Here is a 20,856-nt window from a genome sequence, read left to right on the forward strand (position 1 = left end):
CGGCCGCAAGGGACCAAGGCGGCGAAGGCTCGGGCTCCGGCACGGGCACGGGCTCGCACACCCTAATGTCCATGTACCTGGTCGCCACGAATCGATGGCGGACCTTTCAAAAATGACTCCTGGCCAAGTTTCAGCCCATATGGCCGGAATTGAGTATATGAGAGCTCAACTTGGTATAGGTGCACCGCCGACTTCGGGGGATGATGATTCGCCGGCGGAGTAGTTTTTATAGTTTCATTTAGAGTATTTTAATTATGTATTTTTTTTATTTTTTAGGATTTTAAATTATGTATTTTTTTTATTTTTTAGGATTTTAAATTATGTATTTTTTATTTTATTTTTTAGGCTTTTAAATTGTAATATTTATTTTATTTTAATGAAGTGTGTTTTTATTAAAATTGAATTTGTTAGAATTAAAAATAAAAAATGAAATTGAATGAATAGTTAAGAGATGGTTAAGAGATGGAGGGATGCAGGTGCTGTCTCTTAGTTAAGAGATGAGCTAAAAAGTACAATGGAGCCCATGAATAGTGAAGAGATGAGACGGTTAAGAGACGGATAAGAGACAGCGTTGCGGATGGCCTGATAGTATACTCTCCCCGTCCGTCATTAGAAGTCTCATTTCTTGACGGCACGGGTTTTAAGAAATATTAAGAAAAGTAGGTGGAAAAAAGTTAGTGGAATAAGGGTCCCACTCGTGTATAGTAGTTTTAAATGATATATGAGTGGAATGAGTTAGTGGAAGGTGAGACCCTATTACCATTTATGGTAAAAGTGAACCGGGACTCCTATTCGTGAACGAACTAAAATGGAAAAACGAGACTCCTATTCGCAGACGGAGGGAGTATTGAATAAACAGTAAAGGCCAAAACTGGTCCTGAACATATGCCCATTTAATGATTTTGGTCCTATTTTTTATCTTTTGAATTTTTACATCCTGAACATTTAATTCAGTTCAGATCACAATTAGTCCTACACTAACAGTTCCGTCAATTTTTAAACGGTTTTAATGGTTTATGGTCTCATTCGGATTAAAACCGTTTAAAAATCGGTCAAAATCGGGTTAAACCCGTTTAAAAGTTGACGAAAATGTTAGTGTAGGACCAATTGTGATCCCAGTTGAAATGTTCAAGATGCAAAATTTCAAAAGATAAAGTATAGGACCAAAATCGTAAAATGGGGATATGTTCAGGACCAGTTTTGGCTTTTACTCTTAAATAAATATTGTGAAAGTGTGTTACTTTTTGCTAAGACTATCTCCATCCGTGACACTCATCCAACCCAACCCCCATCAACTTTTTAATAAAATATTCATTTCTCTATCCTCCACATACACAACCCTCACTCAATTCAACCCCCATCAACTTTTTTACTTCCATCAGTGACCCTAACCCAACCCAACCCAACCCAATATTTTCTTTTTCATATATTTTATATTAATATTTTAATTTATAATTAATTTAAATATATTAAATAATGTCTAAAAATTATAATAAAAAAATATATGATTCAAATTTAAAACAGAAAATATTAGATATTCAAATAATTAAAGCACAATATAATAATAAATTACACACATTAAAAAATATAATACGATAATAGAAATAAAAATTTCATAAATTCACAATGTTCAAAATATTCAAAAGGTGATTATCTAAAATATTTAGATTTTATATTTATAGATTACAATTCTACATTATTAATCAATAATTAATAGTAAATAAAAAAATTAAAAATAATAATACATAGAACCAATGAAAAATTGACATGTGTCATTTGGCCTTCACTTTTACTTGGGTTGGCTGACAAGCCTTGATAATAGGGGTTGGGTTGGGTAATTTTATTTTTCTTTTATTTATAATACTTCCTATTTTGTCTTATATGCTCCACCCCCATCTCAAAGTCACCGATGGGGGTGGTCTAAAAGGAAAAATGACTCAACGACCATGGAATATTCCAAAACAAAAAATTGACTCAGCTATCATGAAACGGAGGAAGTTATATTTTATGACCCTATTTGTGGAGTCGTTGTAATAAATAGTACTCCATCTAAATTGAATTTACATAATATATGTGTTATTTTGTATGTGTGTTACATAGTATTAAAGTTATCTAAATCAAACCAGACAAATATATACTCTCTCTATATATAGATATGAATATAAGATAATGGGATGTCAAATATTTGATTATAATTTACTTTATGTCCAATTATAATCTACCATCAAACATGACTAAGTTGAACTAAACAATTGCAAGATGAAATGTAACTATGTAGTAGTTGACACATATTTGGATATAATAATGGGCTGTCAAATATTTGATTGCTTTTCACTTTATGTCCAATTATAATCTCCCATCAAACATGACCAAGTTGAACTAAACAATTGAAACCTGAAATGCAACTATGTAGTTGACAAATGTATATTTGGATATAATAATGGGCTGTCAAATATTTGATTATAATTCACTTTATGTCCAATTATAATCTACCATCAAACATTTACTAAGTTGAACTAAACAATTGCAACATGAAATGTAACTAATAGGTGACAAATATGGCACTTTATATTCATAATTTTCATTTAGATTTAGTTCAAGCTGGCAAATGATCTACCTTATTGGTATGTTATACGAATAAAAGATTGCAAGTCAAAAGAAAAGTGAATTGTATTTTTTTTTTGTTTAGATTCGAAAGTTGTATAGTGACTTTCAATTTTCTCTATGCGACCGTCTATAATTCATATATTTCTTGTATTTGAGTAAAACCTCTCTTCAAACAATTTTTCTCGTCAACAAATCAAATTTTACTTATGCCTTTTAATTGAAATACAACTCAAGTAATTTGAAATAGAGATTTAATATGTTTCGATGCGCTATACTCGATAAAAAAAATAAATACATAATTTATTCAAATGCATTTGACTATTTAACTATCAAATTTATAATTCAAGACTTCTCGATGATCTCTTTTCCCTCTCGTCAATCTGCAACTACTCAATAACAAAATTTACTCATAAAAATCCCCTATATTACATAGTATATTTAATTAATTACGGAAAATGTCTTCACACCTAAAATTTTTATTTCAAAATATATGTAGTAAATTATAGAATATTCAATATCCATATAAAATCAAAATCGTGACAAAGTTGGTGTGTTTGGAAGAGACGACGAAGTAGGTGGTGGGACAATATAATAGATAAATATTAATAAATAATAATATAATCAATTCAAATAAAATCGATCCGATTCTATTCAAAATTAATTAGGGGACAAAATTGAAGTATACATGCAATAATGCAATCACTTCACTTGCATGTGTATAATTAATATTTGTTGTTCCATTATTGTTGGGAAAAGCTGGGAAAAGTTTTCATGATTAAAATATAACTTTGGCATCAAAACAAGGCAATAATTCTTTCGAGAGTAGAACACACTCATTAATCACAGTGCTTTATCAACATGTTTTCAATTAATTCGTAGCTGCTTTAGTTCTCATAAGCTTTGTTTATGACATTACAATTTACTCATGACATATGTCATCCATATCCAAGAACATGGAGAAGCTCCCTTAAACAAATGATCATACACTTGTATAGGGGGGAAACCTAAACAGATGGGGAATTTTAGGTATCCAATTTAAGGTTCGGATATCCAAGTCGGATAGTTATTAATTAGATATCCGAACATAATTCGAGATCAAGTGTTTAATTTTTGAATTTTCAGAATCGATTACCGGATAAATAGATATTTGAACGTAATTTGAGATAAGTGTTTAAGTGTTTAATTTTCGAATTTTCAGGATCGATTACCGGATAATTAGATATTTGAACGTAATTTGAGATCAAGTGTTTAACTTTTGGATTTTCAGGATCGAATACCGGATAATTAGATATTTGAACGTAATTTGAGATCAAGTGTTTAACTTTTGGATTTGCAGGATCAATTACCTGAAAATATCAGGATCAGTTACCCGCAAATATCCAATTTGACAGCCTTATATACTTATATATGATCCCAAACTAGATCTATGATTCATAAATCACAAATTTTTTTGTAAACGAGTATAACTAGTCATTCATAAAAATCTACAAAAATTAATTAATTACTCCTAATATTACATTAATAATAATTCACTACATTTTTGGAAAGGGGAAAAAGATCAAGCTTCTCCAACTCTGATCACCAAGCCTTCTTCAGCAATTTTAGCCGTCGCACCGATCTAACAAATCTTCTGCAAAATAAAATCGATTAGAAAAAAAAAACATGATAAAAATAGGTCCTATTTATCACATTTTTAGAAAATTCAGATTTAGTAGTTGTAACCTTTATGCAGTTACTAATCTAAAATGATGAACACTATTGACCTAAAAGTTGTTATCTCACAACAAATTCTAATCGAAATAGCTAGACACAAATACAAATAAAAGATTTGGTAACATTTTATCATCTTTGAACATTTCTTAATTCAACATTTCTTAAATCAGGTAGATAGAGATAGAGATCATTATTAGATAACACAAAATCCGTAAGTTTATTCTTAGTTCTTTATAAAAAATTAGGATAACACGAAATCCGTAAGTTTATTCTTAGTTCTTTATAAAAAATTCGGATTTTAAATTACACAGACAAACATCTGTGTTTTTTTAAATCCGAAGGTTTTATAACGAAAAACAAACAAACTAATAATGAACTCGGAGTTACCTTACAATGAAATATTATGCGTTTTGCATTAATATATAAAATAATTTTGTATTAGTAACATTTATAAAAAAATTAATAAAATACACTTACTCCCAAGGTACATCACCAGCAAGCAGCCAGTCGCCTTCCTTATCCCGATACGTGAGCTTGTACATTTCACGACCTGTTTGGCACATCAACAATTAGCAACAACATTTTCAGTAAAATAACAAGCATTTTCACGAAATAACTCACGCTTGCCAAACATGGCCATGAGCGCGGCCGTGAGCGCCTGATAAGAACCAAAAATCCCCAAATTAATCTTCCTCGCTATCCCAATCCCTTCCATCTCCACTTTCACATACATCGAATTCAATCTTCCGCCGCCGCCGCCGCCGCCGTTATCCACCGTGACGTAATTGGCGGCGGTGCTCTCGCGGCGGTGATGCTCCGCCACCTTCCGCATCCGCGAATTCACCGGCGGCCACCCCACCACCGCGTCCCCTTCCACATCAACACATCCGCAATCCCTACACACTCACACACAATCATCACAAAACAATCCAAATCGCAATCCAGAGAGAGATGAGAGGAAAAGAGAATTACAGATTTCGATTATCATTCCAAATCAACAGCGGCAATGTGCGTTTGTTGCTGGTAATCTCATCATCTGAGAATAATTCATCAAATCTCCGCTTCTTCTCATCATTTCGCGGCAGATTGCGATTGAAAGTGTTTGAGAGAGCGAGATCAAGTTGAAGATGATCATCCATATTTTGATTTTGATTATTTTAAGAGCGATTTCACAAAATCCAATAGAAATACAAGGCGATTTGAATATGAGTGTGGGTGAAATAGGGTGTGGGTATCATGTAGATTATATACAAACAAATCGTGTGTGTGTATATATATATATATCTCTGCGGGTGCAGGTGGAGGCGCAGGGGAGACAGAGAACAATTTCCCAAGCATGTCTCTATCATTGCTAGAGTATCAACCGACCGAATTGATGAGGTGTTCCCAATTTAATTAAATCAATTTTCTTGGACCAAACAATATGCTTTTACTCTTCCCACACATATTTTCCCTTATTTCCATTCCATTTTTAAATTACACTCAATATAATGTCCCCCACTTGTCTACCCATATAAATCTAATTCAAATTAGGCAAAACTTTCCAATTTTTGGATCCCACTGGAATATTTCAAATCTAAATTTTATTTACCCTCCTTTAAGCAAAAATAGATGACACATATTAAAAATTAATAAAATAAAGAAAAGGGGACAAAATATAGATAAAGAGAGAAAGGGAAAGAAAAAAATGTGGGTAAAATATAAAAGAAAATTTTTATTTTTAAATTGAGACTATTTTTTATGGACATTCCAAAATAATAAAATGGGACGGAGAGAGTATATCTATTGAATATTATATTAATTAAGTACTTTATTTAAATATTTCTAACTTAATATAGTCACTTTCATGATTTTTTTATTTTTTTTTTTAGAATTTTTTGTAGTTTTGCAAAAAAATTTGTTCAAATTTATTTATATTAAAGTAATAGATTTTGATTTTCGGATTTTTTGAGATTTCAATCAATACAGAGTACAGACTATATTAACATTCGATCCAAAATTTGGGTACAGGAGGTGGACCCATAATCAACATGCAGCCTTATTTATGATTTCGGTTTAGCAAAACTCATTAGTTTTCCTGATTTTCATCCGTTCATTTATGATTCAAATATATTGAAACTGAAATTGAACATATGAAACCGATGTGTTGATTCCAGTTAAATCGAAATCGACGATTAAACTTGAAAACCAAATGTTTAATTTAAAAACCGATAACATTTCTATTTACCAAACATACCATTTCAATTTTAAAAAACTCAATTTGATCTATAAAAATAATTCATTTTTGCCATTTTGTATTCTCCTATAAAAATAACAACTTCTAGTTTAGAAAATAATTTTAGTCTAATAAGACGAAACTCATTTTCACTAATAATAATATTTTTTTTTATTTTCTTATTTTATCAATTACATATTCAAATATAGATTATTTTAAAAGTGATAGGAGTATATTTTTATGAGAAAGACGAAGCATTATACTCCCTCCGTCCCACTTAAAATGCAACATTTGAGAATCAGCACGAGATTTTATGTAATGTTATTTTATGAGTTAATGAAGAGAGAGTAAAGTAAGAGAGATGAAAAAGTAGAGATAGAGTTATATCTATTTTAGGAAATGTTTCATTTTTAATAGGACAATCAAAAAAGAAAAACGTTTCATTTTTAACGGGAAAAAGGAAGTACTTACTTATCAAATTACGGTACTTATCAATCCTCTCGACCGCCCTCATCCTCTCATTTCTCCAAGTACAAGTGAAATGACATTATTTAATCATAACACTTGTCAATTATTCACACTGACTTTAATAATGTATTTATACGTTGCAAATGTAAGTTGAAGCCATCCACATTTTTTATATAAATTGTAAATTAGACTCATTAGTAGTGTAACAGTAGTAATAACAGAGGTATGTCATTAAATTTAAAGCTTTTTCAATTGCCCATCGGAACTCGATTTAAAAAAAGAAAAAGTAAAAGTGAGTGTCATTAATTAGACGCCATTGGGACTACTATCGATTTTACGTGATGTGGTAAGACGAATCAAAATAGTTTTTTGTCTTGTTCAAAATGGATATCGATATTCTATTTTATAAGTATTTTGAACTATTCCAAAAATACTTTTCACCAAATAGTCGGTTCGATCCCCTTAGAGATGAAAAAAATGTAACTAATGCAACATCATTAACGCACTAATCAACAAAACTATTTGATTCATTATTATATATCAACATGACATCTTAATTAACACGAATGAAATGATCACTCATAATCTGACTACCGACATGATTTTTAATACCCAAGAGAAAAGAACTCACTATGTGTCCATGTTCGACACGTAATTTACAAATTAATGTATCAAACTCATAGTTTACAGTCCAAAAATATAGAATCGAACCATATTTTTAAGTCTTGTCTTTCAATTAACAACGTTACAAATAAAATCCTAATATTTCTCTCATCTTTTATTCTCTGAGATTAAAATTACCGTCCTCTTTTAATCTATCGTTATTTGGCAGATTTTGAAATGTACTAATTTCTCTTTTACTACATATCAATCGGTGTTTCCATTTAACAACTTAGAATTAACCATAACTGAATACTTTTCTAATAATTAGATAATTTAGATTCAGAGACTCTATCTATCCGATCCTACAGACCCTGTTTTCATGTCTACCTCTTTTATATTATTTTAATTAATTTAATGCATAGATATATATAAAAAAAAGACAGACTTTGAAGGTGAATAAAGAAATAGGAGATCAAGAAACATATGTTCCCAACAATGTTTGTTCGTGTGATATTAAAATATTTGAATAATAATACGTGTGAGATTTGAATAAAGTGTGCATGCATTAAAATAAAATGTACATCACTTAAAGCATAAGTTACAAGAAATAAATGGGGCTGCCGCCTTTGAGGTTGACATGAATCAAATTGTCAAACCGAATCCAATCTCTGCCTTTGTCCACCTATGATAAGATTGAGGGAACACATATCACGTGCGCCGCACCTGATCAACACACTATGTTGGTTTAGAGAGCATGCACTTTTAATCGAACATCAATTTTAACTCATACTCCCACCGTCCCGGCTAAGATGATACATTGCTTAGCCGATACGGGATTTTAGAAGTTATTGGTTAAAGTGTTTAGTTGGAGAAAGAGAAGGTGAGTGTAAGTATTAAAGTAGAGAGATAAAGAAAGAATAATATTTTAATAGGAGTGAGAAAAAGTGGTTGAGTGTATTAATTGAATGGAGAAAGTTAGCAAAAAAGGAAATGTGTCATCTTAGTTGGGACAAACTAAAAAGAAAAACGTGTCATCTTAAGCGGGACAGAGGAAGTACTCTCTTACACCATCCACATCCGTACTCTTATTTAAGAGCACGGAGGTAGGACCGGACCCACTTTTACTCCTTGTCCTTAACTAAGAGCACAACACCCACATCCGTGCTCTTCCGCAAGGACAAGTTCAAAAGTTTCACAATTCTATTATTCAATTTAAATACCTCAATTACTAAAAACATGTCTACAATATATAAATGCATTAAAATATAAAAAAATACATAATTAAATCCTAAAAAATAAAAGTTACATTATTAAAATCCTAAAAAATAAAAATATATAATAAAAATATGAATTTTGGAGAAAACAAATTTAAAAATAAATTAAAAGTGTGTAGAAAACAGATATAATTTATTGGGGAAGTGGGAAAATATTTTTTTATTTAAAAAAGATTATTTTAATTAATTTTGAATTTTTGAAAAATAACAAAAAAATAAAATTGTCTTTGACCAATCGCAGCCCGCCACGTAAGGCTACTCAGCGGCACGGACGTGCTCTTATTTAAGAGCAGCGCCGTGCCGCTGTCACGGACGGACGAGCTGCATCAGCGGACATCGGTCGCCCGTGCCGCTGGCACGGACAGACACCCTACTGCTGCGGATGCTCTTGCACTTATTAAATATGCAACATTTGGAAATCGACACGGATTTTCATGTAGTGTTGTTTTGTGAGTTAATGAAGAGAGAGTAGAGTAAGAGAGATGAAAAAGTAGAGATGAAGATGTTTCCGTTTTATGAAATGTTTCATGTTTAATGGAAAAAACTAAAAAGGAACACGTTTTGTTTTTAATGGGACAAATGGAGTAATTGATAAGGTAAGAGAGAGATATAAAGAAAAATTGATGGGCGTATTGTTAGTGGATAATGAATCTCACCTTAATATAGAATAAAATTTCTAAAATTAGAAAGTGCATATTCTTAAGGGACGGATGAAGTAAATATGATCAAACCTCGTATTCAAAGCATCTGAACAGGACCATGGATGAGATTATCTTTTTCATTGAATTTCAATTATTTGATACTTTCTCTGTCTCACAATAAAAGTCATATTTTGTCATTTTGGTCTACAGTAAGAGTCACACTTTTTTTTACCGTAAATAATAAGTAAGTCATACATTCCACTAACTCACTTCACTCATATTTTATTATAAAACTAATATAAAAGAGTGGGTCTCATATTTCTCTAACTTTCCAACCCACTATTTATTATATTTCTTAAAATTTATGCATGTGATAAAAGTGATTCTTATTGTGGGAAGGGGGAACTAATTAATAGTACGCCCAATAAGCAGCGTGGTCATGAATAGTATAGATCTTATCAAATTTGTGGTGATTTTGTTGATTTAATTCTGACTTAAAATTGATGAGTCATATGAATAGTGTAAATTAGGTCTGAATTTTTGTGATTTGCATTGTGATCGTTAGTAAAAACAAGTGACGTTATTCTGGCATGATATCGCCATAAATCTGATTCAAATAAAAACGGTCTTTTAAAAGTAGTTTACTAGTAAAATATTTTATTCGTTTTAAAACATAAATTTTCTTTTGAGTAGTACTATATCATTTTAGCTATATTATCGCCTATCTTTGACAAAAGGAAAGTAGAATGATGTAATAATGATTATTAATTCAATATTATGGTAAATACTAAAATTACTATATTACAAAATAATCTTTTACGGCTGATATTAGGAGTACATATTGTCGTTTTAGAATATTCACTAAGAAATGTTACATTTTTTTTACTATTATTCGTAATTAATAAATGAACTCCATGTTTCATCAACTTATTTCAATAATATTTTATTACTAAAAATATTAATACTTCATAACTAAAGTAGGATATATGGAGTATTTTATTAAATTTTTCATTCTTTTTATACTACATATTTTTAAAACTTATATCATCAAATTGAGCATTTATTCATGGATGAATGAAGTCTATGGTTTATTGGATGAGCTATGTAGCTTCTAAATACGTAATGTAGTATATAAATTTTTGTATGATTTTACATATCAATAGCCGTAAACTTCGGTTTTAACTTTTATCTTAAATACGCAATGTAGTATTTGATTTTGCATAATATTTGTGTTCTTGTTACGTGATTAATATGTTTAATTCGAGTATGAGTACCATTTTATGAAAATTAATTCATGCAATGATCTAAATAATACAATGGTCATATATTTTAAAGTGGAAACTAATACATATGTATTGAATTTAAGATTTTATTCAGAGTTACAATTGAGTTACATACTTTGGCAATAGGTGTAGACCAAAAGTTATTTTATTGAATTTCCAATTATAATCACAAGATATACAAAAGAACTGTCAATGGAGATGACTTCATATGCGATGGGACAAGATTAAAACCCGAAGATGTGGATTTGGGTCCAAATCAGTGACGGATCAAAATTCAAAATACAGAAAAAATAAGTACTACTCCTACTACAGTATATCTCTATTGTTATTTAAAAGAAGATTTGTAATGAGTAAAAACAAAAAATATAAAAGAACTAATCTCTAATTATTTAACAAAGTAAGACGAATCTAGGACTGTATGAACACACAATTATATTCAAGTAACAAGTGTGATCGCGCCAAATATTCAGCAACATATTTACAATATTAAAAAAGATTAATAGTGAAGAAATTTTGGATTGCAGTTACCTCAGCAAACATCTACAAGATTTCATCATCAAGCTGGGGATATGCTGAGGAATCATCTTCGATTGGCAGCGAAGGTGGCGTTCCAGGAGGGATACAAGCTGCACCGTTCTCACCGGCACATATACACAGGGCTTCAGCATCTCGTAGGGTTGAATCGAGGTCAATATTACCGCTCAATTCATTGATGAATTTTAGGAGAGTGTCAAAGTCCATCTGCTCCCCGATAATCTTCTTGCGATATCTCTTGAGAATGGCAACGCAGACATATAGGTGTAGGTGCTCGCTCAGATGGTGAGTCCACAGTACTTCCCATATGCGCATTGTCTTATCGTATTCAAACTCCCTGCAAAAAAGCACGTGGGATCTTCATTCGCACATCAAAATAGACGTAGGAGACGAGGGGTGGATTACACTTGCCTCTTGAACTGTATCAGTAGCCAGCGGAAACAAAAGAAATAGTTCAGGCAATCATTCTGCTTGAAATAGTTGTGCAATGGGCTGTCTAACACCTCGACCAGCTGCATCACACGAAATGATATTGATTAAAGAGTAAACAATATCTGCAAAGTAATCGTAAATTAGATAGACTAGGAAATCATGCCAAACCAAGTGCAAAGAGCCAGAAGAATAAGCCAACTATTTACTGTTGGATTATCAGTGTCTCACAACAAGGTAAAATGTTTTTGAGTGACCAAAAAACCTTAATAGAGCTTCCGATAGTTTGCTGCGATTTGAGATTAATTCTCCGTTCGGATAGATTTAAATCTTTCAGACAGTGGTGTTCATATCATTAAGACCAGTTTAAGAAGCAACTATAACTTCAACCGTCACACAAAGGATGCCATTTTTGACCTTAATATAATGTAAAATTCGTCAACTGAGTTTATATCATATAATGAAATTAAGTTCTAGATCACTCTCAACGGAATTTCAAGAGGCAAATTAGATGATCCACAATATGATGTATGTGATATTTCCAAAACTGAATTATAATTCAATACTTAATGAGAAAATGAAATATTCAGCAGAAAACAATTATACTTTTTTAATAGACAAGATTCTTGCACAAATAGAAGTAAACACATTATAAGTAAGCAAGCAAGCAGACAGAGGAAGAGAACCTTTGATAAAGCAAAAAGTTGAGAGTGCATCCCACTTTGATCACGATTGAAATTAGGTCCAAGACGGTCCATAAGGTGAACAAAGCACCAAAAGGACTCAGATTCGTCTCTCATCACATACAAGATTGGCGACAGAAGATCACTCATACCCTGAAGGCAAATAACCAAACATTCCAGAGAAGCAGAATATTTATAAATACGCATATGGTCAAATTATTTCAACAAAAGTTGCATAAGTAATGAGCACAAAAAGGAAACTACCTGACAGTACCCAAGATCAAAGTTGAAAAATGAGTACGTCAACAATATATCTCGCATGAGAAACACATTAGGATTGTCATCCCCATCGTAGAATTCCAGCGACCTGTCAGTCCTCACCTGAAACGAGGGCAAACGTACACTTTCACTAAGAAGACATCATCTAGGATCTTGATAAAACCTATTTTAAATACTATAAATTTGACAGTGGAACCCTACCACATCCTTGTCAATAAGGCCTTTCCTCTCCCGAAATTTTGTAAATCGCTTCGCCTGCTCTGGAGAGATGCTCTAAGCGAAAAAATGACACAACAATTGTGATTTAAGAGCACTAGATCAAGAAATATGTATTCTCCATGAATAAAACAACCATATGTACCATGTTAAGTTGGAAAAGCATGCAAACACCTCCATCGTTACATCAGATTATATGCCTCCTATTTCCATATTAGGATCATATCGCATGGAACATTTTCTATCAAACTAGATCTATATATTAAGTCTTCTATTTAGTATGGTCACAGATATGTCTACCATAAAAGGTTCGCTTCAGAGGCACCACCATAAAAGTGGTATATTGAGATTGTTATTATATATCTCAGTTTGCCAATGTTTCTGGTGGATAATTAGAGCGAAATTTTGGAGTATGCCTTGAAAAACACTTTGAGCAACTGAAGTCTACATAAGTGATCAATCAAGTAACAGTTCAACAACAAGATATTGTTGTACCATGCAAACCCTGATTAAGATCCACTAGCCTCAACTGACCCCATTAGGGGTATCATCCTTGAAATAAAAGTATATAAAAGTATAATTTTTGTGGTTTTATGCCAATAGGCACACAGAAAATGCAATAGACCAATCCTCTTCATTAAAAACTACAAAGAGACAATGTAGAATGTACTAGGAAAAGACATAGACCCAGTCTTCCAGAATCTCATCCATATATCCAAGGGCTTACTTACATTTCTTGTCTTTAAATAGTAGTAGCTTCTTTAACAGTTGAGAACACCTCCAATAGCATTTAGTAGATATTAAGGTGAAAATAAAAAAGGCATCAAGAAATACATACTGACATTCACCAAATGGAGAAATCAATACCAGGGCATTTCAAGGGAACATTTAATACGCCTATTTTGCACTTCCTATATTATAGATTAAGTAGTACGCCTTTGAACCTCAAACTTAAAGTACTTGTTAGAAGATATACAAACGAACCAATTTCAAAGTTAGCAGTAGCATAGCAGAACAACAGCAATGAAGGGGAGAAAAACAAATAAAATCTAATAAAAAATATCAGAACTCAATTGTGATATAGAGGACAAACCTGCCACTGTTTTTTTATTGTTTCATACTCCGACTGCTTTACTGTTATGAGGTACTCTCTCTCAGCAAATGTTGATTCATAGGTGTGGAATCCTAATAAAAATCTCCAAACCTGTAAAGAAAATTATTAGTAAGATTATTGGGAAAAACTGAAGCCGAAAAACAAATTAATTTACAAACTTCAACAAACTGCCAAGCTAAAATCAAGCATCAGAACAATAATTTCTTTCATTATGTAAACCTCTTTTCGCAAATCGTGTTCAATGCCTCCGTAGAAGATTCTCTTTTTCAAAGAATTTGAATCCATCACTCGCCCTTCTGCATCCAAGAAGGTAGCCCACTGCAAGAATTTTGACACAGATGACATATAAAACAGACAGAGCTAAATCACTTAAAGAAACATAGATTACTCAGATGGTAGATCCTGACAACAATAAAGTTCACACCCTTGCTAAAGTGAAAGGTATCAATCGAAAGCACATACAACATACACCGAACCCGAACTCCAAAAGTATATGAATGTTTGAATTAATTTCACAGAAGTAACAGCCCCACAATAAAGAATCTTGTGCTAGCCACCAAATGACATAATTATTCCATTCTTTACTGAAGTCCGCCATGTTTCTACATAAAAGTCAAATGGGGAAATTACTTACAGGTGATAAGGATTAGGGGTTGAATGGAGCATTCCTACAGAAGTAACTTTTTTGTACCATGATCTTCAACGCTCATTGTAATTGTAATGTACTAATGTTCAACATTTCATAAATGCATAACCGACAATAAGATGGCCAACTAAGAGGGATTTGGAGGGGACGGAAGAGACCAAGTTTGACTCTATACAAAAGCAGATCATTTCTGATATCATCAGACAGGCAAACAGGCTTACCTCTTCTTGCCCCAGGGGTGCCTGACGTGGCTTTCCCCACACCAGTGATAATTTGTCCATCTGCCAAAATAAGAAAAATTGTCAACATTAACTTGATTGTACTTTGATAATGAACAAATGTCTGAATGCTTTTTTATTATTTCACTATCAAAAAACATAAACATGCAAACATTTTATGATTCATGTTCGAAGGGCAAGACTATCATTTCTACAATTAGAAAATGTTAAAGGCTGGCCTTATGTCCTCCATATTTTCTCATTCAGCTTAATAACATAATCTCTCTGTCGCAAAAAATAGCATACACTTCTTAACTTCCCTTTTCTGGACACTTTTCCTTTATATGTTACCCTTGAACACATATATAAAAAAAACATGGACCACCATTATCTACATTAGGTCAGTAACTAACATAAAAATAAAAAAGTGGACCATTTCTTCACTCATAAAACTAATACCTAACTTGTCTTGTGCCACATCAATGATTTTTTTTATTATTAGGAAATGAAACATGCTTGTTTATTCCTTTTGTTTCTCTAAAAGATCTTGTGCAAAATGTTACGAATAGATGTTCTAATTAATATTCCTGTATGATGTTGATTTTTGAGCTTAACTAGATATAGCCTCTTAGATGTAGCAGTGTTATCAGTGCACAACCTAAGCTGCACGCCACTGCTTAAGCTGGAGAACACTTAATTTTAGCTGTGGGTGACATTGAATATATAAAAACGGGTTGAGATATTGAAAAAACCATAAGCTCCTTAATTGATCCTCTCAAAAGTGATGACGTTGGTCCTTCTTCCACTACAACTAGCTATCTAGGTGTAACAGGTACAGAGCATGGAGCTCTAAATGTTTAAGAAAAAATATTACCATATTATGCGAACACAAAGTTGCAAGAAGCTTTTGAAATCAAACTTTATGGAGATTAAGACACGTTAAAGTCACATGTTAAACGAAACGTGGGTATCATTCTTGAAGAGAGATTAGAAAAGCTAGAAAATGTCTATAATCATGATAGCCAGTAGAAGCAAAAGTTGAGACTAACCCATATTTAAGTGTCAAGAGATAACATGCAAACAGCAAAGAGGCCACTCAAGACAAGTTTTTAGAAACATAAAGAAGACGTGAAGTGATAGATTATTACCTCTACAGGATCTGCTGCCACAGGAACCTCATCACGAACTTTTGGAGAATCATCTGATGATGTGATACGTTTAGATGCAGGTGACACAGCACCATCCTTCCACCGGTCATTAGAAGGATAGCTATCATACTGGCTGTCCCCGAAGAGTTGGGAAGTTGTTTCACGAGCAAATCGAGTAACAAGTGAAAATTTCTCCAATACTTGGATTGAAATGTCGCGTGCAGGATCATGATGCTTCTGTTTCCTGCCATTCTGAAATATATTTGAGCTTTTATCTAACTCACCCTTATCTGGATCAGATGAGGTGGGGGATTCACACATAGGAGTAAGAGCTCTAGGAAGCTCCAATGAAGACAGAGTCCTCTGTACAAAATAAAAATTTACAGTCATTTAAAGCAGGGCAATTACACATGCAATCAGCTACCATGAGAGAGGGGGGGGGGGGGGGGGGTTCTTCAACAGGTGCGTCAAAACATTCTAATCTGCAGCAGATTAAATATTAGTTCATACCTGGAGAGGATTTTCAAAATCATTCACAAGGAACACATTGGCGTCATCTGCTGATCTGTATACAAGAAAAACATGTAAGCATAACCGTTCTCACATTAAATGGATGTTACTATCACGTAGTAAGAATGTCAATTTTTCTTAAGAAATGGAGTATATATTTTATCTATGCTTAAACAACTAAATTAAAAACAAGGTCAGATATTTCATCATTTCTGAAACAACTAAAATTAAAAACATGGTCGGATATTTTTCTTAACGCCCCCCTAGGGGTGGTTTGGTGGTGGATGGGGTACCCGTGAATGGAAGTTTGAGTTTTGAATCCCACCAATGCCTTATATGTTCAGCCCATTGCACAGGTATTTCCTAGTGAAATTTAGTCAGCTGTTTTTGGAGCCAATTGTAATACAAGAGCGGGACTTACCATTGCGCACCTTCGAGTAGAGATTTCAGATTTCTCTTAGTCACCCAAAAAAATGGAAGTATACTTGAAAAAGTTGTCTACATGTTTACATTAGTTTTCTTAATGTCTAGTTGTCTATCGAAATAGAGATTAAAGCTGAATATAATATACAGTTTGTTCTAAATTCCAGCATTCCTTTGTGTAATATTCTTAGAGCAGCAAGAACGGCTACCCAGAGGTAGCCCATGTATGGCACATCTAAAATGCAAAACAATAAATTAGATTACTTCTTGACCAAGTTAAAAACATAAAAGACCAGTATGTATTAAATTTGACAGTTAGTTGTTCAATAACAACTAAAGTTGCTTTATTATTTCACTATTTTTCTTGGTAAGGAACATGGTTCTTTCTTGAGATAATAATGAGCAACAAGGAAAAGCAAAAGTATACAATAAAGGCTTAAAATAAGATCCATAACTCAAGAACCTTTTTGAGATTTCATGGATGTTAAAAGAGACAAAAACTCGGCATCCTTAAAAATTAGCCATGATAAAGTTAATGGTTAACAACTTTGAATGTTCTATACGAAACATATAAACAACTCTTCAGTTTGCTACACAAAAGAAGTAACACAAGCAAAAAAGATAGAGCATTAGGCAGGAGGTAAACGGTTAACCATACCTGACAAGAACAACATGCTGCTTGATGGTTGCAAGAAATTCTCGGACCCCTCCATTATAGAAATAAAGTGGAGGAAAAGCCAATCCTGAAAAGCATACAGGGTGTTAATGACAAAGAAGACTTAACCACTGGCCACAAGATGTAAAGATGACATCTTTCATAACTCATAAGTAAACATTTAATGCTAAACATACAGATGTGAATTCCTAAGAGTTATATAGTTCAAGAGTGTAATTGGTGGATAAAAATGTTCAGGAAAAACATGACAGCTGTTTTAAATGTGAATTTCAAAGTTTTAAGATTTTTTTAACCACTTGTGGAAGGTTTTAAGCTGTTTTAGGTTTTTCATTGAATAATACTCCCTCCATCCCTTAAAAATAGACCAATTCTATTTAAGGAAAGTTTTTTCTCTCTAATGAGGTGGGTCCCATTCTACACTAACAATACTCCAATCATTTTTTCCTTCTATCTCTCTCTTACTTTACTTACCCGTTGTGCATTAAAACCCGTGTCGTTTCAAATGTTGTCTATTTTTTAGGGATGGAGGGAGTATATTGTTGGCATTATAAAATATGTACTACTACTACATAATTACTGTTCCCTTACTAAGCCAAAAATATACTTGCAACTACAGGGCATATCAAATTCACTTTAAGGTGTTTATTGTTTAGAAATGGGAATCTAAATCCTCTAGGCAGCTATTACTTGAGTTATGTCCTAGTAACATTCAACTCCTTCCATAACCCGAAGCCTGCAAACCTCCATAATACTAGAAATAGAATACAGATACATCTAACAGTAGATTGATTCTCCATATCATACATGCTATGAAGCTGCATCTTCAAATAAAACTAATTACTAAAACACTGTCCTCTTCAGTTGAATCTATAGTTCTATACTTAACTAAAAGGCTTATCTCGTTACCAATCAAAACAGAATATATTATAGAAACATAATGAAATTGAACATATTAGAGATTACTATCTCATAACTATGATTACCTGACGACATAACTACAATAATGTACTGCCAACCCAGTGTTGGAGTGTGTCTACGTATTGATCGAATATCTGAAAACGGCACAGCCCTGATAGTATAAAGATTCTTATCTGCACCCATGCAGTGGAAAAGTAAGCAATATATTTATGTATTGGAAGATAAAAACTATGCATCAGATAGAAGAGTTTCAATATCCAAGGCTCTACCTTTCTCAGATCTCGCATTTGAACTTTGCCCTTTGTAAGGAAGCCACGTCTGCATCAAGAAATGAACCATTCATAGAACACAATGTACATGTACTACTTTATATATAAAAATGTGAAGCCAATTCAATCCGCATACTTTCCAGACTAAGTAGCTTAAATCAGTACATTGACTTTGTGGTCAAGAAAATGAACGGTGTAGAAAACCCTTTTTAAATCACAAATTCTTGTGCCTCCTCATCCTCTGATCATTACATTATCCAATTTCTCAAAAGTGAAAAACAATGTTAACTGATTTAAACTGTAATAAACACATTTATTTTCTGTACATCGTAAAACTTATAACTAAAAGAAATCTGTATTACGTAACCCCAAGCTAATTTTATGATGATCAGCAATGGATATTCATAAAATTTATAACTAAAGAAATCTGCATTTCATAACCCCAATCTAATTTCATAACAGAAACATTCATACTTCTCTCTCGCATAGAAACAGTAAAAATCATAACCCCAGTCTAATTGCAAAATGCATACCATTGAAAGAGCATTTCCTTGCTTAATCAACTTCAATCGGCCACTAATTCTCTCGGAAGCGGCCTGAGTAGGATGTATTGCCACATTATCCTTCGTATATACAACCTCCGCACCCTCCGGGTCGTTATGTGAGTTTCGCCCGAGGCTGTCATTCCGAGTTATGCTTGCAGGGCCCTAAACGCAATCAATTCAACCAAATGTGATCGAATTCAATAAATCAATTGTGTTGACACGGTTATTAATGAAATAAATTGATCATCCAATTCAGCTATTCCTTTCTCGGGGAAGTTAACGATGATTAAGAAAAATACGAAAGTCGATTAAGCCAAAATCAATACAACATCGAGATTACCTGTTGAATCGAGGCGGCATAATCGGCATCATCCGCCAAATCATGTGCATCAGGTTCGAGCATGGTTGCAACACTATATTTGCGATTGAGAGCAAGCGAGAGATGAGAGGATCGCGTCTGATTCCTTGGAGACGAAGGAGACGGAAATGGGATTCTTATTTCTATTCTATCAAAAAATAAATGTTGTCAAAATAATGATAATTTTATCAGTAGACGGAAATGGGATTCTTAGAGAGAGAAAGGAGCATCTAAATTGGGCCCCGCATTCAGCTGGGTCGGTTGGATTCAGAAAATAGATTTTATCAGTATTATTAAAAAAATTACTACTCCCATTTAAATCATTAATTTTAATGACATAATTTTCAAATTTTGCAAATTATATTGTAATTTTATTACAATTTGTAATCATCTCACAAGACTGATGTCCGGTGAAAGGATTTGGATCCCCTGCTGTGCTGCTTTCCACAGCATGCTGCTGTTCCTCACAATACAATATTTTATAATAAATAAACTTAATGTTTTCACTTGATGTGAAGAGCAGCACAACATGAGATTCAAACCTCGATAAAATTGGTAGTCACACAGAATTCGAATTTTTTGATTTGCAATTGCAGATTGCAACTTACCACAATGTTGTACAAATCAGAATAAGACTATTGGTTTAATAACACCTAGCCTCACATAAGTCTAGCATCACATAAGTGTCATCTCAGTAAATAAACGCTATCTAATCTAAGAAAAATTAGTCTACTTGCAAATTGTAATTGGTCTTATGATTTAATTTTAAAATTACTATAAAAATTTCTACGATTTAATTTTAAAATTATAAAATTAACCAAATCAACTAAAATTATGCTTATTTCTTGATTTTGTTGGGACATAGTTATATTCAGCATTAATGGTCTGTGTCTCTTTGCTTTCAAAGGTTTAAATAGTAGGACATTAACAAAATGATGTAACAGATAATAATTGTGTTAATTAATATATACTACTCCACTACTTAAATTCAATTACTTAAGCAAAAAAGAATTTATTTAATTTTAAAAACATAGTACTATAAAATTCCAACAAATTAAAAGTCCAGATTGAAAACAGCCCAAACTA

At 32.7% G+C, this 20,856-nt stretch overlaps 2 protein-coding genes across 3 annotated transcripts; both read right to left on the reverse strand.

Moving 5' to 3' along the window:
• Positions 1–4,037: 4,037 nt before the first annotated feature.
• Positions 4,038–5,560, reverse strand: LOC125197205 (auxin-responsive protein IAA31-like). Of its 2 annotated transcripts, none has more exons than XM_048095918.2 (4): positions 5,293–5,560; positions 4,942–5,216; positions 4,798–4,870; positions 4,038–4,234 (listed from the first exon to the last, which is right to left on the reverse strand). In XM_048095918.2, exons 1-4 carry the CDS (start codon positions 5,457–5,459, stop codon positions 4,186–4,188), a joined length of 564 nt encoding a protein of 187 aa, XP_047951875.2. In that variant the 5' UTR covers positions 5,460–5,560; the 3' UTR covers positions 4,038–4,185. The 2 variants fall into 2 exon arrangements, with proteins under 2 accessions (XP_047951875.2, XP_047951874.2); XM_048095917.2 differs by having other exon boundaries at positions 4,038–4,237.
• A 5,610-nt stretch (positions 5,561–11,170) lies between these two features.
• Positions 11,171–19,935, reverse strand: LOC125196138 (uncharacterized). The gene is made up of 15 exons (XM_048094523.2): positions 19,753–19,935; positions 19,401–19,574; positions 18,868–18,916; positions 18,664–18,771; positions 17,663–17,747; positions 16,582–16,636; positions 16,072–16,434; positions 14,927–14,986; positions 14,279–14,377; positions 14,039–14,149; positions 12,931–13,002; positions 12,715–12,831; positions 12,454–12,603; positions 11,750–11,850; positions 11,171–11,675 (listed from the first exon to the last, which is right to left on the reverse strand). The coding sequence occupies exons 1-15, from the start codon at positions 19,813–19,815 to the stop codon at positions 11,345–11,347; spliced, it is 1,938 nt and encodes a 645-aa protein (XP_047950480.1). The 5' UTR covers positions 19,816–19,935; the 3' UTR covers positions 11,171–11,344.
• Between the last annotated feature and the right edge of the window lie 921 nt (positions 19,936–20,856).

The sequence above is a fragment of the Salvia hispanica genome, chromosome 4 (assembly GCF_029641045.1).
Source record: "Salvia hispanica isolate PSC_SH4W2 chromosome 4, Shi_PSC_v1, whole genome shotgun sequence".
In the NCBI taxonomy this organism is placed as follows: Eukaryota; Viridiplantae; Streptophyta; class Magnoliopsida; order Lamiales; family Lamiaceae; genus Salvia; species Salvia hispanica.